The following is a 20,549-nucleotide window of genomic DNA, read 5'->3' on the forward strand; positions in this document are numbered from 1 at the left end:
CGTGCGTCAATCAATTCTCTCATTGAAAATATGTCCATACAAAACAAATATTGGAAATAAAAATAACTGTGGGTAAATCGAAATAAAAATTATACTATCGCTCAAGTTGGACTAAATTGCACCCCATGAAGTAAAGCCCATTAAAATCCGTTTATTAGATTAGGAGTTCACTGGGAATAAACATCAGGACACTGGATTTATATATATTAAGATATTGCCCATAGTATATGTACAATGTACTATTCTTACCATAAACATGGTTTTATTGAACTATTCAGAGGTCTATTACAGATTTCTCTGAAACAAATAACAGATTGTATTCTGATATTAATAGAGAATTGTTACAATGACAATATCTTTACAGGCATTTTTACATTGTAAATTTATTCATGGAGGTAAATTAAATGCTGTATTGGAATAAATGTGGTTTTGTTTTTACATTTGGTGTCGATATTTATATGCTGCGCCACAGTATCGTTAAATGCTAATAGATCCTTAATGTTCTCTTATCATACGGTTTGGGTTCCAATCCCGCACTTATATTTAATGTTACATCAATTTGTAAGGTATCGGTCGAATAAAATCTTACAGTTTCGTATATATAATATAGGGGTTAATGTGTGAAATTGCTAATTTGTACTGAAAATTTGAAATTGTTTTCTTTTAATTTAATCAAAATAATTACACTGCTGCCATCTAATGGGATGGTCATTTATGCATTTGCGATAGAACTGTGGTGATCTAGATTCGACAAACTGTGTGAAAGGATTTTGTACTGCCTCTTGAGAAGAAAACTTTTTATCACGTACAAAATTGTCCAAATCACGAAAGAAATGGTAGTCCGTTGGAGCAGGGTCGTGCAAATACGGTGGGTGACGAAGGGTTTCAAATTGCATTTAGAGCCTGTAGAGATCAAAGCGTTTCTCGTGCTGAGAAGGGAAGAGGTCTCGCGGTATTATGGTGAAGATTGATTCATAAGTCGGGGCTGTTTCACTGCTAGTTTTGCTGTCATTGTTCGAAGTTCGGTGCATATAGACATCTGCCGTTATTGCTTATCCAGATCGCAGAAAGCTATAGTAAATAACAGACCATGCTGAGACCACCAAACAGTTTTCATTTATAGGTAAGCTTTGCTTTAAGACTCTGTTGCGGCTTTTGAACTGGGGTCAGCCGTTGCATTTTTCGCTTACGGTTATCGTTAAGAATCCACATTTCATCGCATGCCACAAATTGATCCAATATTTCTTCATTTCTGTATCGATTAAACAAGGCAACAGACAAGTTTCAACACGCGTTTCTTTCTGCAGATCAGTCAAATCATGAGGCACACATTTTTCATATTTTTTTATTTTATTGATTTTGACGCAAATGAGTCTATATTGTTGGTAAGGTAACGTTAAACCCTGCCGCTAATTCCTGGGTAGTCTGGCTCAGATCGGCTTCCACCATCTCTTTCAATTAATTGTTATTCACCTGTGTGGGTCTCCCACGTGGTTCGCAAAATCGCACTGTGCATTCATTAGCCCCTCTCCAAACGCAACAATGAAACTGCGCTTTCTGACGCTTTAGTTCCACGTCGGAACTCGTATTCAAAAATTACTCGAACTGTCGAAGTATCCATCTTTCTTGCCTGATTTGAATAAAAAAAACAACTGAAAGTCGATTATCGAATGTTGCACATTTTTTAAAAGAAGAACTCCATAGGTACCATGTGAAAAAAGTTTCACTCAAAAATCTCAAACCACGAGGGTTCTATGTCAATTGACATTCGAATTCGAAGTACCTATTACAATAATACGGAAATTTCATACTTTAACCCCTATTGTTATACCTCTTTATTATATTTACTTTATCAGTCAAACCAAAAAGTACTTATCAGGTAAAATACACGCTTCTATCAAGTTCATAAACTACAAATAAAAATGCAAGAGTATATACTATGCCTACCCTGATTGCTAGCTTTAACCTTTTCTTTCATCTCCATTGAAGATCCTCCTCTTACACGCTTTTTTTGTCTTTACCCTGGTTTACTTTAACTCTCTAATCAGAAATTATCAGCCTGTCTAGTCGACTATATGCTACTATATTCTAAGTCTATGCTCGCTCTTTCTCTTTCGTTGGTTAGCTTTCCTTCGTGGTCATTCGTAGTATTATGTGGACCACAAGTCGAGTTAAATTTAGTATATTTGTATATTGAGACCTATTAGTAATTATTATATGGTATGATTTAGTGGACACCTTCGTCTGTGTTGTATATGGTCCAATGTACTGTGTAGGATCTTAATAGTACCTAATTGATAAAAGGCATAAAGGAATTTATTTTCTCAAAATTTATTCCTTTAGAATTCTTTTTGATGTTATTTCTAATAATTAGATACTACTACCGCTTCGGAAACAAATGGCGCTCTGAGAGAGAAGAAGAGGCGCAAGAAACTCTCTCAGCATTCTTTTTTTGCGCTCTTTTCGATAAAATTGCCTCATACGAGCGCGCTGTGGTCTGAAAGAAGATGTTGTGACAAGGACTGCTGGAGAAAGGAATGCTGAAATGGTTTGGACACGCGGAGCGAATGAGTAAAGAGAGAATGACGCATCAAACATATAAGGCAAGTGCGTGTGGACAAGTCGGTCGTGGGAGACCTCGTAGAAAATTCGTCGACCAAATTGGGCACGTTTTGAGAAAAGGCAACCGGCGAGCATGTATGAAAAGAGTAATGAATGTAGAAGAAGCCCGTGAGGTTTAAAAGGATAGAAGCAAGTGGCATTCATTCTATTGTCTCTGCCTACCCTGGCGGGAACAAGGCGTGCGTATGTGTGAGTGTGTGTGTCAAATTGCCTCACCGTTCCAGCAGCATCCATCAAATCATCAGATCTTCCTCGCTTGTCGATCTCCACTTTTATGTTGTTGATGTTGATTTTGGACAAGAAATTTCCCAGACTAACTTCCCCAGTCGGCTTCGGCCAAAGTAATCCTGTTACAGTTTTTAATATCGTGTTAATGAAATTCAAACCAAAAACAGTCTCGAAAAGAAAAAAGAAATTTAAGTCAAGTCATGAACAATCCGGCCATCTAGGCTGTTGACTGAAGCATTTGCATGTATCCTAAATACAAAAAAAAAAGTAATAGATCAGATGTGTCTGTAGCTTTGATTCTCTATTTAAAATTCAAACATACTGTTGACAATCAATGCGCATAAATCTATTCAATTCTATGAATCATATTTCCAAAAAAGAAAAAAAACAAAGTCGTAGCACGTCTCCGAAACTTATTCTTTACTGATAAATGTCGCCTGATTGCATACCATTTTCGTTACAAAACATCTTGCAGGCCTCCAGGGCCAACGCTGGCTCCTTGCTCTGTGGGTCATGTTCTTTCTTCACACAGCGGCCATCCTCACACACCCAACGCCACGGAGACGTATCCTCGTCAGCTGTACTCGCGCTAACACCAAAATTATCCATTTAAAATTATCAGACAGACTAGAAGACCTATCCGAGTTTTTTTTTCAAAGAATAGTCGTGTGACTTAATTAACGTGTGTTACTTTCTTATTTAAAATTACTTAGTCGTTTAAAATACATTGAATGCGACACGTTGTATAACTAGGTCACAAACGTAACGTAAACGTAAACAATGCTTTTGTAGGCCATAGAGTATAGAGTTTTTCAAAGACTCAATAAAGTATGTACCTTGTACTTATAGTATTACTGATCGTGGCTCTGTAATTGACAGATAAAAGTAGAGGAGTAGATTAACGCATTAATAAAACAGTATCCTCGAAAAATATTATAATATAATATCTAGAAAATCCAAGATATTATTAAACAACACTTACCTACCTCCGTCATGAATATATGATAATGTTGAATGAGTCAGGAATAACAATGTAGAAATACGGTACAAAATCTCCTTTTAAATGGTAATAGGTGACTCGTGGGAAGAAGCATTGAGATTCGGAATTGGAAGTCGGGATTCAGCTAGCAATTTCGATTCCCAATTTAAATAATATCAAATGATTTTTTTTGTTATCATCATTGTCCAGTGGCTTAGGCGTGAAAGCGTAACAAACAAACATACATTCACATTTATAATATTAGTAGATGGCCCCCATTTCGTATTAATGATCGGTAAAATAAACAGATGTTAATATATTTACGTGAATCATTAAAGAGGCACAGATACCGGCCTTCCTGAACTAGCAACAAACCATTATTTTCAAAATGCATTACTGACATATAAATACCTCGTTTGCCTATGATCTATACAAAATGGTTTAGACAAAGCCATCTTGTATGCCTCAATCGCTACCGCTGACGATTCTACATTACTCACTAAGCCGCGCCTCACTTAGCTTAATGTGGCCTGGCTTAAAGAATCTGGGTCGCTTATAATACCATACACCACGATCTACTGACAGGCTAGAATCGATTTCGCACAAGAAATCCAATTAAAACCGAAGCCACAATAACTTATAAGTCACTTAACATATCCTGCCGGTTAGCGATTTAGTTTTTATGGCTATAAGAGTAATGGTAAAGGTTTTAATATATTTGAAAATTTTAATTATAATTCAGGGGTTTTTACTTTTAATTAAATAGTTCCGACGGGGAGAAGATCGTTTACAGTTACCTACTTGAATGTTTTTCGTGAAGTGTTTTAAAGTTTACTTTTTTTTATCATACGTACGCTTATACGCTTTGTTGAACAAGCTTTTCAAAAGGATTATTTTGATAGAAGAAAATACAACACTGTTGTATTGTAACACTGATGTCACAATACAACAGTGTTAAAACATTCAAATCTGTTTAGCGGTTTCTGAGATCAGTGTGCCCAATTAAACCGATGAAAAGTACAAAGTGCATTATTTTTTTTTAATATTTAATGTACAGAAGCAGATTGCTTGGGATTTTATTATATGTATAGATTTTATTGTTACAGCTGTCAAGTAGCCTCCTTCATAAATATGTAAGAAGAAGAAGAAGTATGGAATAAACAGGTTCTGCTTGAAGTTTTTTTTTATGAAAATAAGGGACAAGACGAGCTGGACGTTCAGCCAATGGTAAATGATACGCCCTGCTCAACGCAGTGCCGCTCAGGACTCCTGAAAAACCCAAAAATTCTGAGCGGCACTACGATTGCGCTCGCCACCTTGAGATATAAAATGTTTATTCTCATTTGCCCAGTAATTTCACGAGCTACAGCAACCTTCAGACCGAAACACAGTAATGTTTACACATTACAGCTTCACGGTAGAAAAAGTGAACCTATGATACGAACCTATAATAAACCCTAAGCTTTAAAAACGACATTGATAGACAGCATAATATAGAAATAAAATTAATATTAAAGTACTCAGTTTACCTATATATTATAGAAGTAGTAGGATACTATAGTATATTATAAAATATACATTTGTTTGTTCCTTTGAACTCGCTAATATCTGCAACTACGCGTAGCGTACAGCAAACATTAAGGCTGGTAGTTTTTGATCAGTTTTAATAATTTTGTTCAATATCGGTGTACGGAGATAAAAGTAATGTATTTGTTTTCATGCGACATTAAAAATAAGCATTTATACAAATGCACTCCAATTTACGTGAACGAAGTCGCGGGCACAGCTATTTTTAATAAATATTTGACGTGGTGTTCATAAACTTAAAAATATTATTTCCTTGGCACTTACCATTGAAGAACTATTAGAAGATACACAATATTGTGATAGAGCCGATGAATCCCCATTGTGAACCTAAAACAAGAAGAAATTTAATTTAAATTACGTTTGTATGTTAAATGTATTTATACTCTGTTACTTACAAATTATTAGTCTTATTAATAAGCGCAATGAAAAGTTACTCCAAGTTTAAAATAACTTCTCCCTCTCATGTAATTATGTAGTGACAAAGGTACCATAAAACCAAAAATATTTAAATTTGGAATAACTTTACTTCGCGGTTAATATTAATTCCCACAGTGATTATGAATATTATTCGAAGTAATTCATTCGGTGTTATACTCTTCTTCGTTACATGCAATGGCATGTCGCTGTCTACTTCTTTCAAAGTTGATACGAAGTACTCTTTAATGGTAGGTACTTTTACTATCTCCAAGATAAAATAGATATTTCAAGTACATGAGACATTCTATCCCCCGGGGTTATACGTTACACTGTAGTTGGATTTGTGATGCATTAGCTGGTAGCAGACGACGCCGCGTCAGGAGACTATCTGCTACTTATCATTGGTAACTTATCGTTAAAATGTTGAAGTGAAAACTTCCTTTGACACTTTTAAAGAGCAGTAACTCGCATGAAAAAAGTATATAAATGACATAGAGCAGACAAAACAATTTCTTTTTCTATGAAAAATTTACCAACAACCACTTTGCCGTCACGCGTTTGATATTCGACAGAAATTCGAAAGTAGAATCAAAATATTTTAATAATCACGCAGTACAGATAGATTAACGGCCCGTTCTCAATATTCAGTCTATCTCTGGTTTCTGTCCCAATAAACTAATCGACGGTAACTCACCTTATCCGTACACGCTGTCTGTCAATGAGGACGTATGGCTTACCAGCGATAGAAGTTTGTATGGAGATTGCAATTCACTCGTCCCAATAAGGCGATAAGAATGACTTATCGGGTAAATTGGGACAGCTTCAGATTATTGATAGCTAATTACTGACAGTAGAAGGTAGTAATTTATCTCTATCTGTTGATAGTATATTGGGAACGGTCGTAAGTATCTAAGTAACTAAAGGTGTGGTATAAGCCTGTAAGAACTCGTCTTAAATATAATCATAATAATGAGAGAAAACTTATCGTTAGGAATGAAAATTGATGAGAGTAATGTTGAAAATACAATGATTTAAGTTTTATAAAACTCTTATAATTATGTATTTATAAATTGGTTTTTATTGTATAGGCAAAAGTCACTATATTTAATGTAATATTATAGTATTGACTTAAAATAATAATCAATTAATCAACATTTAAAATACGTTCAATAAATTAATTCTACTAAAAAAAAGTAGTTCGTATCAACTCAAAACATGTCTTAAAAAACCCAAATAAAATTTTCAAGTTTAAGTTTTCACTTAGGACCATGGTTACTTTTTTCTGAAACTTCAACTTTCAATTAATTTAATTATTTAAGTACTTTATTTATCATTTTGTTATTTAATATACTTGTTAATAAAATGATAAATTAAAAACGATATTTGCTGTATACAGCCTGTTAAGAATTAAGCTACGAATCGGTCAAGTATTGTTATTTGCTTTCGCACTATCGAAGTTCATTAAAAACTCACGGATAGTAGAGGACAACTCGAAAAATTTATCCTCAAATCCATAAGTGATTCTCCTACGAGGTCACTAATTTATTAAAGTACAAATAATCAACAATCAATAATTAACACATTATATTTAAACAATAAAATAACTCGGTATATGACACTATCACCTGAATTACGGGACTATATCATATTATTAAAAATTAAATATTGCAGAGCTACTAAAACTACAAAATTAACCTCATTGTGGATATTCAACAGCAATGTTTATGTCTACAGACAACACAATCATTTAAAAATATAACCACTTATTTGGATAATAATAAACCAAGGCTTAAAAATACTTAACAAGACGTAACAAAACACTCACAAATAATTTATGTTCGGCCAAGAATATACTCAAGCCTTATTCACGTCTGCATGGGCACGCGAATGCTGACTTTCTGAGTGCCTCATGTTTGGTTATACTTTGTTTTATGTTTAGACATTACTTGGATCCTAACTTGAATATGTTTACTTGCTTTGCTTTATTTACTCTAATTGCTTTAGAGTTATCGACTTTAAGGCTTCTTACTTGTTTTCAAACATCATCTTCAGAATTCTTACTACCTACTTAAATAAAGAACATATAATTATGTATTTAAGTACGAATGCGAGAATCATATAACGAGACAATTCGTTGGAACCGGTTTGGAATAAAAATTGTTTTAACATTTGGAGTTTTCATTTAGGTTGAATATAATATATTATTATCTGCCCGTGTCCCAATAAGTGTGTCTTAGTCTACCTGTCATTCATAGCTAACAATCGTTCTTCACGATATTACATTACTTCACAAGAATGTGAAATAGAAGTTTTGCGTTCCCGTTTATTGGGATCTATATTGTTTGAGGCGCGCGGCACCATTCGCCTACCAGGTACTTAAAAAAAATACTATTTAATATAGTGGCAAAATAAAGCAACGAGATATTCCAGATGTCATTGAGGAAAACCTACTACAGTTTACAGAACAACCTATTACAGACACTAAAAAGTAAAAATTAAAATAAAGTACGTTTAAAAAGAACCGACTTCAAATAACTTAAGATTTAATTTAATACAACTCTTATGCAAACCCATTTATGTTTGAAGCCGGTGCCAAGCCAAATGTCAAAGAGGTACCTACACTCGCCACGTGTAACTTTGAGCGGGATAGCTTCGTCTAGAACAAACAACCCAAGTGGACAGTCGTTGTTGATAATTACAGTAAGTAAGCTATTTATAAAGTTAAGTTATATTTTATTTAGGGCTTGGCACCGACTTAAAATCTATCATTAAGTAGCACATACAAGTAATAGGATTTTATTATTTTTTTAATTAAATTTAATCTTACAAAATGTTAAAAGTGAAAAAAAAAATTATCACACATAAAAATTTACATCTAATAAACCATGTGAAAAGTCGAGTATTGTGTTAGCAGTAAAATTAGGTGTGATTTTAAATAATATTAAATTGAAATATGGTGCCAAGTGGTTTTCGAACATATTTTATCACACATCATGCATGTCTAGGGAGGTGACCTACCCGATGAACTAAAATCAATACGTTTAGCTGTTACAATTTTCTTACAAGAATTGATAACGACAGATATTATTAAATATTATCAGTTAATGTTTGAAATAAGATGTAAGTTATAGATAGAGGTATATTCGAGAACTGTTCATATTGATTAGTTTTATTTATACCAAAGTGTAATCTCCAGCCCAATGTGTGCTGTTGCAATCCTTTGTAGCCTGCGGTAACGACTTTCAAGCCATGTTTCGAATATTTTTATACATATATTAAAAAGGCATAAAAAGGCATTTATTTTATCAAAATTGATTTTAAGAATATACTAGCTCTGAGAGAGAGGAAGAGGCGCAAGAAACTCTCCCAGCATTCCTTTTTTGCGCTCTTTTTAATAAAAATATACAATATTGTACTGTATTCTAAATTTGTTGGTTCCACACTTCATCGTCGACGATTTAGTCATCGATTCGACGCCGATCGATTTGACGTTGCGTAAAAATGTTAGGTCTTTCTGCATGTATCAAACATGACGGGGAAATTTCGGAAGAGTTGTTGTTTAATCAGTAGCCAAATTTTGGCCAATTTTTCAAAAATCTGAAATTTTACCCGCACACTTTGATGTCTGCTTCCCCACAACCACGTGTTTCGCAAGAAACTTTTAGCCTCACACAACCACTTGCCCGATTCAAGCCTCGAATACTCACTGCAGTATTCCTGAACCAATACGAATTAAACAATACAAGAGATCATGTAAAAGCTTAGAGAATAAAGACCGGTAAAGCATCTTTTCATTTGTATTGCGGATGTCCATGGTTGAGGCGATCCAATTTCAATCAGGTGAATCAATTCCCAGCTTGCGCCAATTAATATAAATATGCAAAGTACTCTAAATGAATTATTCAGTCACTTTCGTATTAGATCAATATTATATACTGACTTCGAATTCGAAAGAACTCGAATCTTTTATGGCTGCAAGGAACCGCATATTATTAAAATCTAAACTGCATACTTTCAAAGTTTTTTGAGAAAATAAGTCTTCATAGACGGACAGACAAAGTTATCCTATTTATAAGGGTTCTTTATTTCTCTCACCTGGGACCTAAAACCCTAAGAAGCACTTAAAAATAAATTGCTGTTTCAATTAAATTTTTAAATGTCAGTCAACCCCGATCGTTTTTATTTTAACTTCTAGGCGACTATAAAAATGTCTACCTGATGTTAAATAATACACCCTGGAGCAACATACGTACAAAGCAATGCCTAGGTGGTTTAAAAAAAAATCACCATACGAGCGGCACTGCGCTTCCACACGTCACTTGAAACATAAGATATTAAAACTCATTAGCCCTGTAATTTTACTGACTATAGCGCCATTCAAACACTTCACTGGTAAACTTCTAGATTCTAGAAGAAATAACAAACGAAATCAACGTTGATTAATTACGCCGTCAGAATTATGAACATCTGTACCAACAGAACATTAAAAGTATTTTCTTGAGTGCGTACTGCTTAATTATTCACTCGGTTGAAATCGAGGTATTTCACCGCTGTTGTATTTAAAACTAACGAACGAAATGAGATATGCCTAGTAACAATATTATCATCTTCAATTTTATCTAGACCCATTCAAGAGATTATGATTACTGTAGCTACGGATACTGTATTCTAGCTATAAATCATTGACATGTCGACATAAATGAATGCGACATCCGCGTGAACTTGTGTGTTTTAGCAAAGACCGTGCCTGCATATATGTAAACGCAAGATTTTAATATGCTTCAGAGACTGAGAAGTGATCCCTTTGATTTGGAAGGGGGCGTCGCTCCGTTATGAATATTCCACCGCGTCTATCTATTGACCAGATATATGTATAGTATAGATACACCACAAGTTATACTTCATCAATATAATCATTTGCAATACCAGTGTAATGAGGCACTTGTGAAGTTTTCTCTTTTTTTTATGGAATAGGAGGACAAACGAGCGTACGGGTCACCTGGTATTAAGTGATCACCGCCGCCCACATTCTCTTGCAACACCAGAGGAATCCCAAGAGCGTTGCCGGCCTTTAAGGAAGGTGTACGCGCTTTTCTTGAAGGTACCCATGTCGTATCGTCCCGGAAACACCGCACAAAGAAGCTCATTCCACAGCTTTGTAGTACGTGGAAGAAAGCTCCTTGAAAACCGCACTGTGGAGGACCGCCACACATCCAGATGGTGGGGATGATATCCTAACTTGTGGCGTGTCGTGCGAAGGTGGTATTCAGCGGCAGGAATCAGGTTAAACAGCTCTTCGGAACACTCCCCGTGATAAATGCGGTAGAAGACACACAATGAAGCGACGTCTCTACGCAACGCCAAGTGATCCAGCCGTTCACAGAGCACTGGGTCCCCGACAATTTGAGCTGCTCTGCGTTGCACGCGGTCAAATGGATCGAGCTGATACTGGGGTGCGCCAGACCAGAGATGACAGCAATACTCCATGTGTGGCCGGACCTGCGCTTTGTAGAGCGATAGAATGTGGGCCGGCTTGAAGTATTGCCGTGCTCTATTGATGAGACCCAGCTTCTTCGAAGCCAATTTGGCTTTGCCCTCCAGATGGCAACGGAATTGGCAATCGCTCGAGATGTCGAGACCCTGTATTCCGATACTAGGTGAGGCTTTAATAGAAGTGTTATCGAAGAGCGGTGATACGACGAATGGGGTTTTTTTAGTGGTAAACGCGCAAACTTGAGTCTTTTGGGGGTTAAATTAGACAAGGTTAAATTTACCCCATTCCGCGACCTTCTCGAGAGTGGACTCGATAGAAGACACAAGTTTTTCTTGGCACTGGTCGACATTTTCCCGAGAGAGACCTGCATGGCCCGTGTATACGGCATCACCAGTGCTGTCGTCTGCATAGCAATGTATGTTGGAGGTGTCCAACATATCATTGATATGCAGAAGAAACAGCGTGGGAGATAGTACAGCCTTGAGGCACTCCAGCGTTCACGGGCTTAGGATTCGAGCAAAAACCGTCGAAAACGACTTGTATGCTGCGCCCAGTGAGGAAGCTGGAGGTCCACTTGCATAAGCTCTCGGGAAGCCCAAATGATGGAAGTTTTGAGAGGAGCGCCTTGTGCCATATACGATCAAAGGCCTTCGCTATATCCAGGCTAACTGCCAGGCCTTCCCCCTTGCTTTCAATAGCCGCCGCCCATCTATGTGTTAGGTATACCAGAAGATCACCTGCCGACCGTCCATGGCGAAAGCCGTACTGTCGGTCGTTGATCAACTGGTGACCCTCTAGGTATACTAAAAGCTGGCGGCTAATTATGCTCTCCATGATTTTGGAGAGCAGGGAGGTAATGGCAATAGGCCTGTAGTTTGCCGGATCCAAACTGTCTCCTTTTTTTTTGGATCGGATGGACAAGGGCTGACTTCCATGAGTCAGGGACTACGTCTTTGGAATAAGAGTGCCGGAATAAATTTTCTGAGGAAAATAATGACAGAGTGATGAAGAAATTGATATTAAATTATTGAAGTTCTAAATATTTCTTTCAGTTAGCCCTTATAAAAATTTGGAATTCTTTTTTTTGTCGGTTAAGAGCAGAAGGCGAAAGAAGAAATGGCACATGAAGAACACTCAGTATTCTTAAAAGCACCAACATAATTAGGTAGGTAGTAAAATTTCCAGCAAAGACTTAAAATTTATTTATATTTATGAACAACATAAACCGTGCTGTTTTTGTAAAATTGTTTTAATGTGTATCAACATAATTTTATTTGTCTTACCGCAGCGATGCGGTGGCGCGGAGGGACAAGCGTGGGACCAGAAACGAGGGAGTTGATGCGAGCTCAGATTTGCAAAGCGATTTTCGAAGAAGATTGTCAATTGCCCTAACGCATACAATAACAGTAAGTAAGTCAATGTCGTGCAAAAAATGATAAATTGACATTGATTTTTTTTCCATAAAAGTGTTTAATGTTTATGGGAAATGATAAACCAGTTATTTTTGGTAATTTTAAAATAACGGTGTACCTATATTGATTGTACATGCTGATGGCAACACGTGTTGTTTCCTTACTTAAATGTTCAGTAGCAACTAAATCTAAAATCACTTCGTACAAATAAATAACACAAGAGTAGGAACATAATATGCATGTATTTAGGGACTTAGACATTAACTCAAAAGCATGAGCAGAAACTGATCGTCTTTGAAAGAAAAGTGCTGTGTAAAACCTTATCACGGCGGTGCAGCAGACCGAGAAAAAACTAAAGAAAATGTGTGGAGGAAGGTGTGTGATGAACAAACTGCGGAAAACAGCCGATGACCGAGCAAATCAGTGTAGGTTACTACAAATTCAAATATTTTTATTCAAAATAGGTTGTAACATCACTTATTGAAAGCCAAAAAATCTACCACACATTCAAGACGAATGCCTCAGACCTGAGAAGAATGCGCGCAACAAACTCTGCGGGCTTTATTTTTTCATCAAAAAATTATGTTTACAAAGTAATATTGTATAATTAAACTTATCAACAATCTGTGGTATCATTAAGAAAGTCATTTATGTTATAGTAACCTTTACCAAAATAACGTTTTTTAACAATTCGTTTAAATAACGTACTTAATACATCTGTTTTGAACATAACCTGGGATCTTGTCGCAGAAGAACTGTTTACAATCAAATTCTTTAAATTTAATCTAAGTGACCTTTTTCTAAATCTAATCAACAGACGCATTGGTGCTTCACGGGAGAAACGTCACAGTGATAAGATATTTGAGCTTAGATTATTATCACTATATTTGAGCAAATTGTAAACAAAATAATTGTCAATGTATGCTAAGCCGTGTTCTACACGGAAGATGTAGGATCACTTTCTTTTAAAGTTTGGAGTGCCCATCCATAGCCATTCCATAAACATGAATGTAACCATTATAATTTTACGTGGAATCTACTAAGTTTTTGACGAACGTCCTTCTATATAATTCGTCGTCTTCTTTATAATTCTTAATTATCTATTCTGTGGCGCCACAAGAGTCAAATACAATTTACAGTTGTCAGTTTTCACTAACGACGTCGGTCATTGGTATAAGAAAGCGAAACTTTCAAATTAACAATTATCAAAGTCAAACTAGAGTAGAAGTAATGGGTAGAAAGTAGAAACAATAAATTATTGACTATCTTTCAATTTAATAAAAAATTAAAAGATACTTACAAATCTATAGATCCTTGAGTTTGAGGTAGTGACATTCAGCATGGACCCTGCCCTTTTAAGAGAACGTGAAGCCTTCAGAAAGAGAGCACTTGCGACACCGAGGTGCGTTTTATTGCCAGCACTTGTTGTTTTATGATATTAATGTTATTAAACAAGTATAATTGCAATCCTAGTCTAGCTCTAGTAATCCCACTCTTCAACACTTAAAGCTGGAATGACAAACTAAACTGAAAACTTGTTGTGCTAAGCTTGTGCTGTATGTTTTAGATTACTGACTCACACAGTGCTGTCAATTATTATGAGAATTTTTGTATCCCCACTAGATGCAAAGCTGCTAATGCTGCAACTTTATATTTATATTAGATAGACCTATGTGATGGAATCATTATTTTGTTTTATCAAAACAAAAATCTGTACTTCTAAATGTGTGATAGATTTAATAATTGGTCACAATTTTAAAATTATAGTTGAATTAATTTGTAATTAATCATTTAACAATATTGCCAATACTACATTAAACCCATAATTAGCAAATAAACATAAATAAAATTTATCTTTCATTTTTGGTAAGTATGTTTCATTTCTCAGTACAAACCAGGGTACAAACCATTGTGGGCTAATAACATACATTATTTCACAATTTCAATGTTAATTTGTTTTTTCAGTGTTGAGAAAAAGAAAAAAGATGAATCTTCATATAAAGATGATAGTAAGAAGAAAAAGACCACAAGTTCGGTCAGTGCTGGACCAAAACTTGATGCATCAAAGTAAGCATAATTGTTTTCTATTTACTTCCTACTTCAAATATCAACAAATAGTTGATTTGGTTTCAAAATGGCTGCTACACTTTCTAGTTTACATTTTATGAAAATATGGGACGAGATGAGCAGGACATTCAGCTGATGGTAATTGATACACTCTGCCTATTACAATGCAGTACCACTCAGATTGTTGAAAAGCCAAAAAATTTGGCATAGTGGCATTATTATTATAATAATTCTTATATTTTCAGCTACAAAACAATGGCGGGTAGTTCCTCATATAGATTTGGTGTACTTGCGAGGATTGTGAGGCACATGAAAGCTAGACATCAAGAAGGGGATGATCATCCACTTTCACTTGATGATATTCTTGATGAAACAAATCAACTTGACGTCGGAAACAAGATAAAGCAGGTGTTATATTGATAAAAATTAAAACTGTGAGTGGTAATTAAACATTGCTAGAACTGAGGTCTAATCAAGATGTATTTTGGACATTGTTATAAAATAGAAATCAAATCTTGAGAAATTGTACTTACCACAACTAAAGATGTTATGTTAGGACCCAGTGTTAATCTTAGTGACATTTGTATCTATTGTACATTTGCTTGAATTGAAAATGTGTTATATGCTGATGTCCGATTGTATTTTAGAGGTAATTTACTTCTCATATGTCCTGGTCTTTTGATGGAAGTCTTTTGAGTAGACCAAACTAACTAAGATACATGGCAATAAAAATTATTCTTGACCTATTAATCTTATGGACATTAATAGGCTCCTTTGCACAGGATGCTGGCTAGATTATACCACAATGGTACCTATTTCTGCTATGAAGCAGTTATATGTAAACATTATTCTGTTTTGGTCTGAAGGGTGCCATAGCTAGTGAAATAACTGGGTAAATGAGACTTAACATCTTATGTCTCAAGATGATGAGTGCAATTGCAGTGTCACTCAGAATTTTTATTGAGTTTTTGAGATTGTGTAATATTTCTTAACATATATTTCAGTGGCTTCAAACAGAGGCTTTACAAAATAACCCTAAAATAGAATGCACACCAGATAGCAAGTATATATTTAAGCCTGTGTACAAGATTAAGGATAAGAAATCATTGCTTAGGTAAGTACTAATTATACAAATTTTCCTACCTCCCTCCCTAGACTAACTTATGTAAATCTATGACGTGGCTTCTCCAAAATTTTCTTTTGGCTTCCTTTTTTCAATATTAGTACTTAATTAATATCCATCTAAAATGCACAATATTTTCGAACAAACATGTATTATGCATACATTACATCATGGTAAAGCAATACATATTTGCAAGGTTTGTCGACAGACACTTAATAATAATTGATGAATGTGTTGGACAATTAGTGCCTACCAAGCAATAGGTTGTGTGTTCCAAAATCTTCATGCTTAACTGTTTTTATTGCTAGATGTTTGCAAATATCTGAGTTTGTCATATACCAAGTACATATTTTGCTATAGTATTCAAGATAGTTTAGTATTGTAGACATATCAGAGCTACATACAATTTTTAATATTGTTTGATATAATATTGGAAGCTTTTTATATATAGTGTAGCCCTTTAATCGCGACATTAAATGAACACACTGGTAGAGCTATCTAGCTATCTATTAAGGTGAGTAAAAAAAATATTCTAAAATTTAAAGTAAATAATTGAAATCTTGAAATATTCAAACAAACAAATTACTTATATATTTAAAAAAATTTAATCACCCTTAAGTGGTTGTATAAGGCTAGGGTTACTATGGATGCGAGTTCTGACGAAAAATTGTTCTGACGAGTTCTGACGGATTCGTCAGAAGAAACAAATGCCTGGTATCCAATGACAGTGTTTACACTGGCAACAACGAATGTAACGTATAACATTCATTTAAGTACTAATGATGTATTTTATATATTTTTTTTTGTTATATATATATTGCTAAGTTGTTCTACCCGTGTGTTTATTTAATGTCCCCATTGTAGAGCCACTTTGTATACTAAGGCCAATGAGACAAGATAAAGAATGTAAACAAACAGACCCCTACTGAGTTTCATTATATTGTCATGAATACAGATGATTAGGACTTTTCCAAAGTATTACCTTTGTCTAATACAGACGGCAGTGATTAGAATAGGGAGTCTATAATTTGTATAAAATTTATTCAAATGTTTTGAAGCCGTGGAACTTTGTTTACATTATTTATCTCGTCTTGTTGGCCTTTTGGCCCGTTTCGCCAACAGCTTTAGAGATTTTCCTAAGGCAAGTTTCTCTCTTCACTTCCTCTGTTTTTGCTCTTATATGTTATCCATGTTGGAAATGCCATGCTTATTGCTCATCCATTGAAGCTGTCTTAAGAAAAGTCCTAGTTTATTATTTTTATATTCTTTTGAGGATGAATAAATACATAAATGATTACTACAATTAATTGCTATAGTTGTTGAACTATTTTTTATTAATATACCATATATTATACATTTGTATAGGTTATTAAAACAACAAGATCTCAAAGGATTGGGAGGTATATTTTTAGAAGATGTTCAAGAGTCCTTGCCTCATTGTGAAAGGGCACTAAAGCATCTAGCTAATGAAATATTGTACATCATCAGGCCGACAGATAAGAAGAAAATATTGTTTTATAATGATAAAACAGCTAACTTTGATGTGAGTATTGTATTTTATTATTATTGAATAATACATAAACTTTGCTGGATATGATCAAAGTAAGATAAGAAAAGATTAAAAAAGTTTTTCAATATGATTTGTGTATCTTGAAAGACAGTGTGTATGCATACAGTCGGCTTTCTGTGATGCATTATTTCATTTCATAATGGCTTTTCACACCCATACATCAAGCAGGTCATCTGCTTATTTTGTCACTTATTTAAAAAAACTTATTTCATAAATAAATAGTTTTGACATAAAACAGGTTTTCAAATGGACTACTCTAGTTTATTACCAGATGTATTAGTTCTGGAGAATCTGTCTCTAGATGTCCACAACCAGGTAATGGTAGATTCTTAGGCTGACCCTGGTACTCTGGATGGAGCAGAACTGCTAACCTAGAGCAAACCAAACAAAAGACTGAAAACTAAGTGCTCCTGTTTCCCTGTGGACTTTATTCAGATTTAAAAGCCATCCACTTTCATCTTAAGGTGTAGAAGCCAGACTTGCTCAGCTACAGAGGATATCTGTGCCTTTTTGACTAAGGCATATAGCTCATACTTCTAACCACCCTTACCTTACGTCCTTACATACCTTAGGTGTAAACTGCAATAATATTATTACGTCAGGGACGCCTTTGGCTAGGGTTACTATGGATGCTATGGTTACTAGCCTTATCCTATTCTTGAACGGCAGGAACTACCCATGCTTTGGCTGTTCCGCTTCCAGCGTTAGTAGACTCCGATGTCTATCCGCATCTATGCATAGTATGCCTCTATACTGTATAGGCCCCTTAGTGGTAACACAGAGAGAGCTAACTTAGAGCTAAGTAGCAGTGTAAGTGTAGCAAGTGCTCAAGTGAGCACATCCTAATTTCTACAGATTTTGTCTAGGGGCTGTTCCCCAGCAAAGATCAGTTTTCGAAATTGCTTTATCATATGGTTTTTCAATACCGGTTATTGCATCAACGCGACTCTCATACGTAAATATGATTTTTCACATCACTATTCAACCTTCTGTTGAACTCACATCCTGAGAGCTCTTCTTCTGAGCGACACTACAATTGCGCTCGACACCTTGAGACATTAGATGTTAAGTCTCATTCGCCCAGTAATTTCACTATCTATGGTGCCCTTCAGACCGAAACACAGTAATGCTTACACATCACTGCATCACACCTGATTTCGTTAGCAATCCTCGTTTTCGGTCGTAGAACCACTGCCTGACCCGGATCTCCATGCCGATCTGACCTTAATAGCCTGCTGAAATGTCAGCAGATTATACTGAGATGCGGTTTTTTCTTGCATGCTACTCGTGCAGACAGTTTTTAACAGATTGAGAACTTCCTCTTTTGCTGATGGTACTGTAGATTATTGAACTCTGCAATTTTTTCGGTGCCTGTCGTTTACAGATTTCAACCTTCGTTGTTCGCTCCGGAAAAACACCGCGCCGAAAACATTAGTGCTATCTGGATTGGGTCTATCGACGGTATCTAAGGATTGAAATCCATCAAGCGGGCCCTATGGCATTCCCTTGATAGTGCTACGGACACGTGATGCGGAATTGGCACCGGTCCTTACTTGTGTTTCCCGGCTCTCCTACTCATCAGACGTAGTCCTGAAATTGTGAAAGGCGCCTTTAGTGCACCAGATTCCTAACAAAGGTCGGATACGCTCTACTGCCCATTGCATCCCTTTTTATCCAAAGTTATGGAGTCTTGGGATACCTAAAAAACCACCAGATGATCAGCGATTACTGATTTCGTTAAGGTCACTCAGTTGGTGTTCTCGTTGTATATCTCACTCAAAGATGGACGGAAGATGTTCGGTTAGTCTGCACATGGCGAAAGTCTTCGATTGGGTGTGGCACAAAGCACTGCGCAAAGCTATCCTCCTATGGCTTCTCCAGAAGCTATGCAAATGGCTCACTATCATTATTTGATGATTACAGTTTTTCATCAAGATTTTTATCCTCTGTGCATGCCACGACGTAAAACCCATATACGCAGGTGTCCCGGAAGGATGTGTGCTATCAGCTACACTGTTCCTTCTTTATATCAATGATATGCTGCAAATTATTTTATTTTAATGGCTTTACATTTTTTTTTTTCAAATAATATAGTGAATTATTTCTATTTTGTATTAAAGGTTGATGAGGAATTTGTTAAATTATGGCGAGCAACGGCTGTAGACGCCATGGATGACGCAAAAATTGAGGAATACTTAGAAAAGCAAGGAATCAAATCTATGCAGGACCATGGTCCCCGTAAACCAATTGTGCCAAAGAGGAAAAAGGTTTCTCAAAAGAGACGCCAATTCAAGAAGCCCCGAGATAATGAGCATCTTGCTGATGTCCTAGAAACTTATGATGATAATACATTGACACAAAAAGGAGTATCGATTAAATAAATAATTTACAGTGTTGTGTGTTATTCTTGATTTATTACATGACTTGCCACATTTTACCCACATTTACTCATGCTTATTCCAATGTGTAGTCCTTTTTGCAGAAATTCTTTGAAACACCCAGATCGACTAAATATTCTTGTTAGATGTAAGCATCAAAATGTACGTTTTAAATTTCACCCTAATATAATTTGTTATGTTTTTAAAGTGATAACCCTCACTTCTAGGATTAATACACACATAAAACTTGAAAAACAAAATTTTATGAACGATGGATCTATTGGAAAAATTAAAATATTATTGGTTTGTTTTTTAGAACTTATCCTATTTATGGTGCCAAATATGTCTGTCTCTAGTTATGAGAGGAGCTATAGTTCCTTGTAAACAACAGTCTCCAAACAAGAAAATATTCTAACAAAAATGATGTAGATCGTAAAAGGTACAAGTGTAACTGTAAGGATTTACTGACTTAGTTAGTGGGAGAGTATTCCAATCGGAATTGGAGTTCACAGACGTCTTACTGATAGCCCTTGTATCGGTAAGCTCGGATCTCGACCTAGCTAAAGGCATAAAAGGCATTTATTTTCTCAAAATTGATTCCTTTAGAATTCTTTTTGATGTCATTTCTTATACTACTAGATACTACTACCCCTTCGGAAACAAATGGCGCTC

General features: G+C 35.5%; 2 protein-coding genes across 3 annotated transcripts in view; one reads left to right on the plus strand and one right to left on the minus strand.

Annotated features, from left to right (window-relative positions):
* LOC126971773 (chitooligosaccharidolytic beta-N-acetylglucosaminidase) overlaps positions 1–7,804 on the minus strand; it is a 53,363-nt gene extending 45,559 nt beyond the window's left edge. The window contains exons 1-4 of one of the 2 annotated variants that reach the window (XM_050818171.1): positions 7,659–7,804; positions 5,681–5,743; positions 3,300–3,439; positions 2,839–2,969 (exon numbers count right to left, since the gene is read on the minus strand). In XM_050818171.1, coding sequence (XP_050674128.1) covers positions 2,839–2,969; positions 3,300–3,439; positions 5,681–5,736 — 327 coding nt within the window. In that variant the 5' untranslated portion in view covers positions 5,737–5,743; positions 7,659–7,804. Of the gene's footprint in view, positions 1–2,838; positions 2,970–3,299; positions 3,440–5,680; positions 5,744–7,528; positions 7,549–7,658 lie in introns of those variants that run through there. The other variant, XM_050818170.1, reaches the window with a different exon arrangement.
* Positions 7,805–13,890: 6,086 nt separating this feature from the next.
* On the plus strand, positions 13,891–19,903 carry LOC126971806 (transcription initiation factor IIE subunit beta). The gene is made up of 6 exons (XM_050818232.1): positions 13,891–14,141; positions 14,705–14,806; positions 15,052–15,214; positions 15,811–15,920; positions 17,295–17,472; positions 19,620–19,903. Exons 1-6 carry the CDS (start codon positions 14,080–14,082, stop codon positions 19,878–19,880), a joined length of 876 nt encoding a protein of 291 aa, XP_050674189.1. The 5' UTR covers positions 13,891–14,079; the 3' UTR covers positions 19,881–19,903.
* Positions 19,904–20,549: the final 646 nt, after the last annotated feature.

Source organism: Leptidea sinapis, chromosome 24, assembly GCF_905404315.1.
Source record: "Leptidea sinapis chromosome 24, ilLepSina1.1, whole genome shotgun sequence".
NCBI classification, from domain to species: Eukaryota; Metazoa; Arthropoda; class Insecta; order Lepidoptera; family Pieridae; genus Leptidea; species Leptidea sinapis.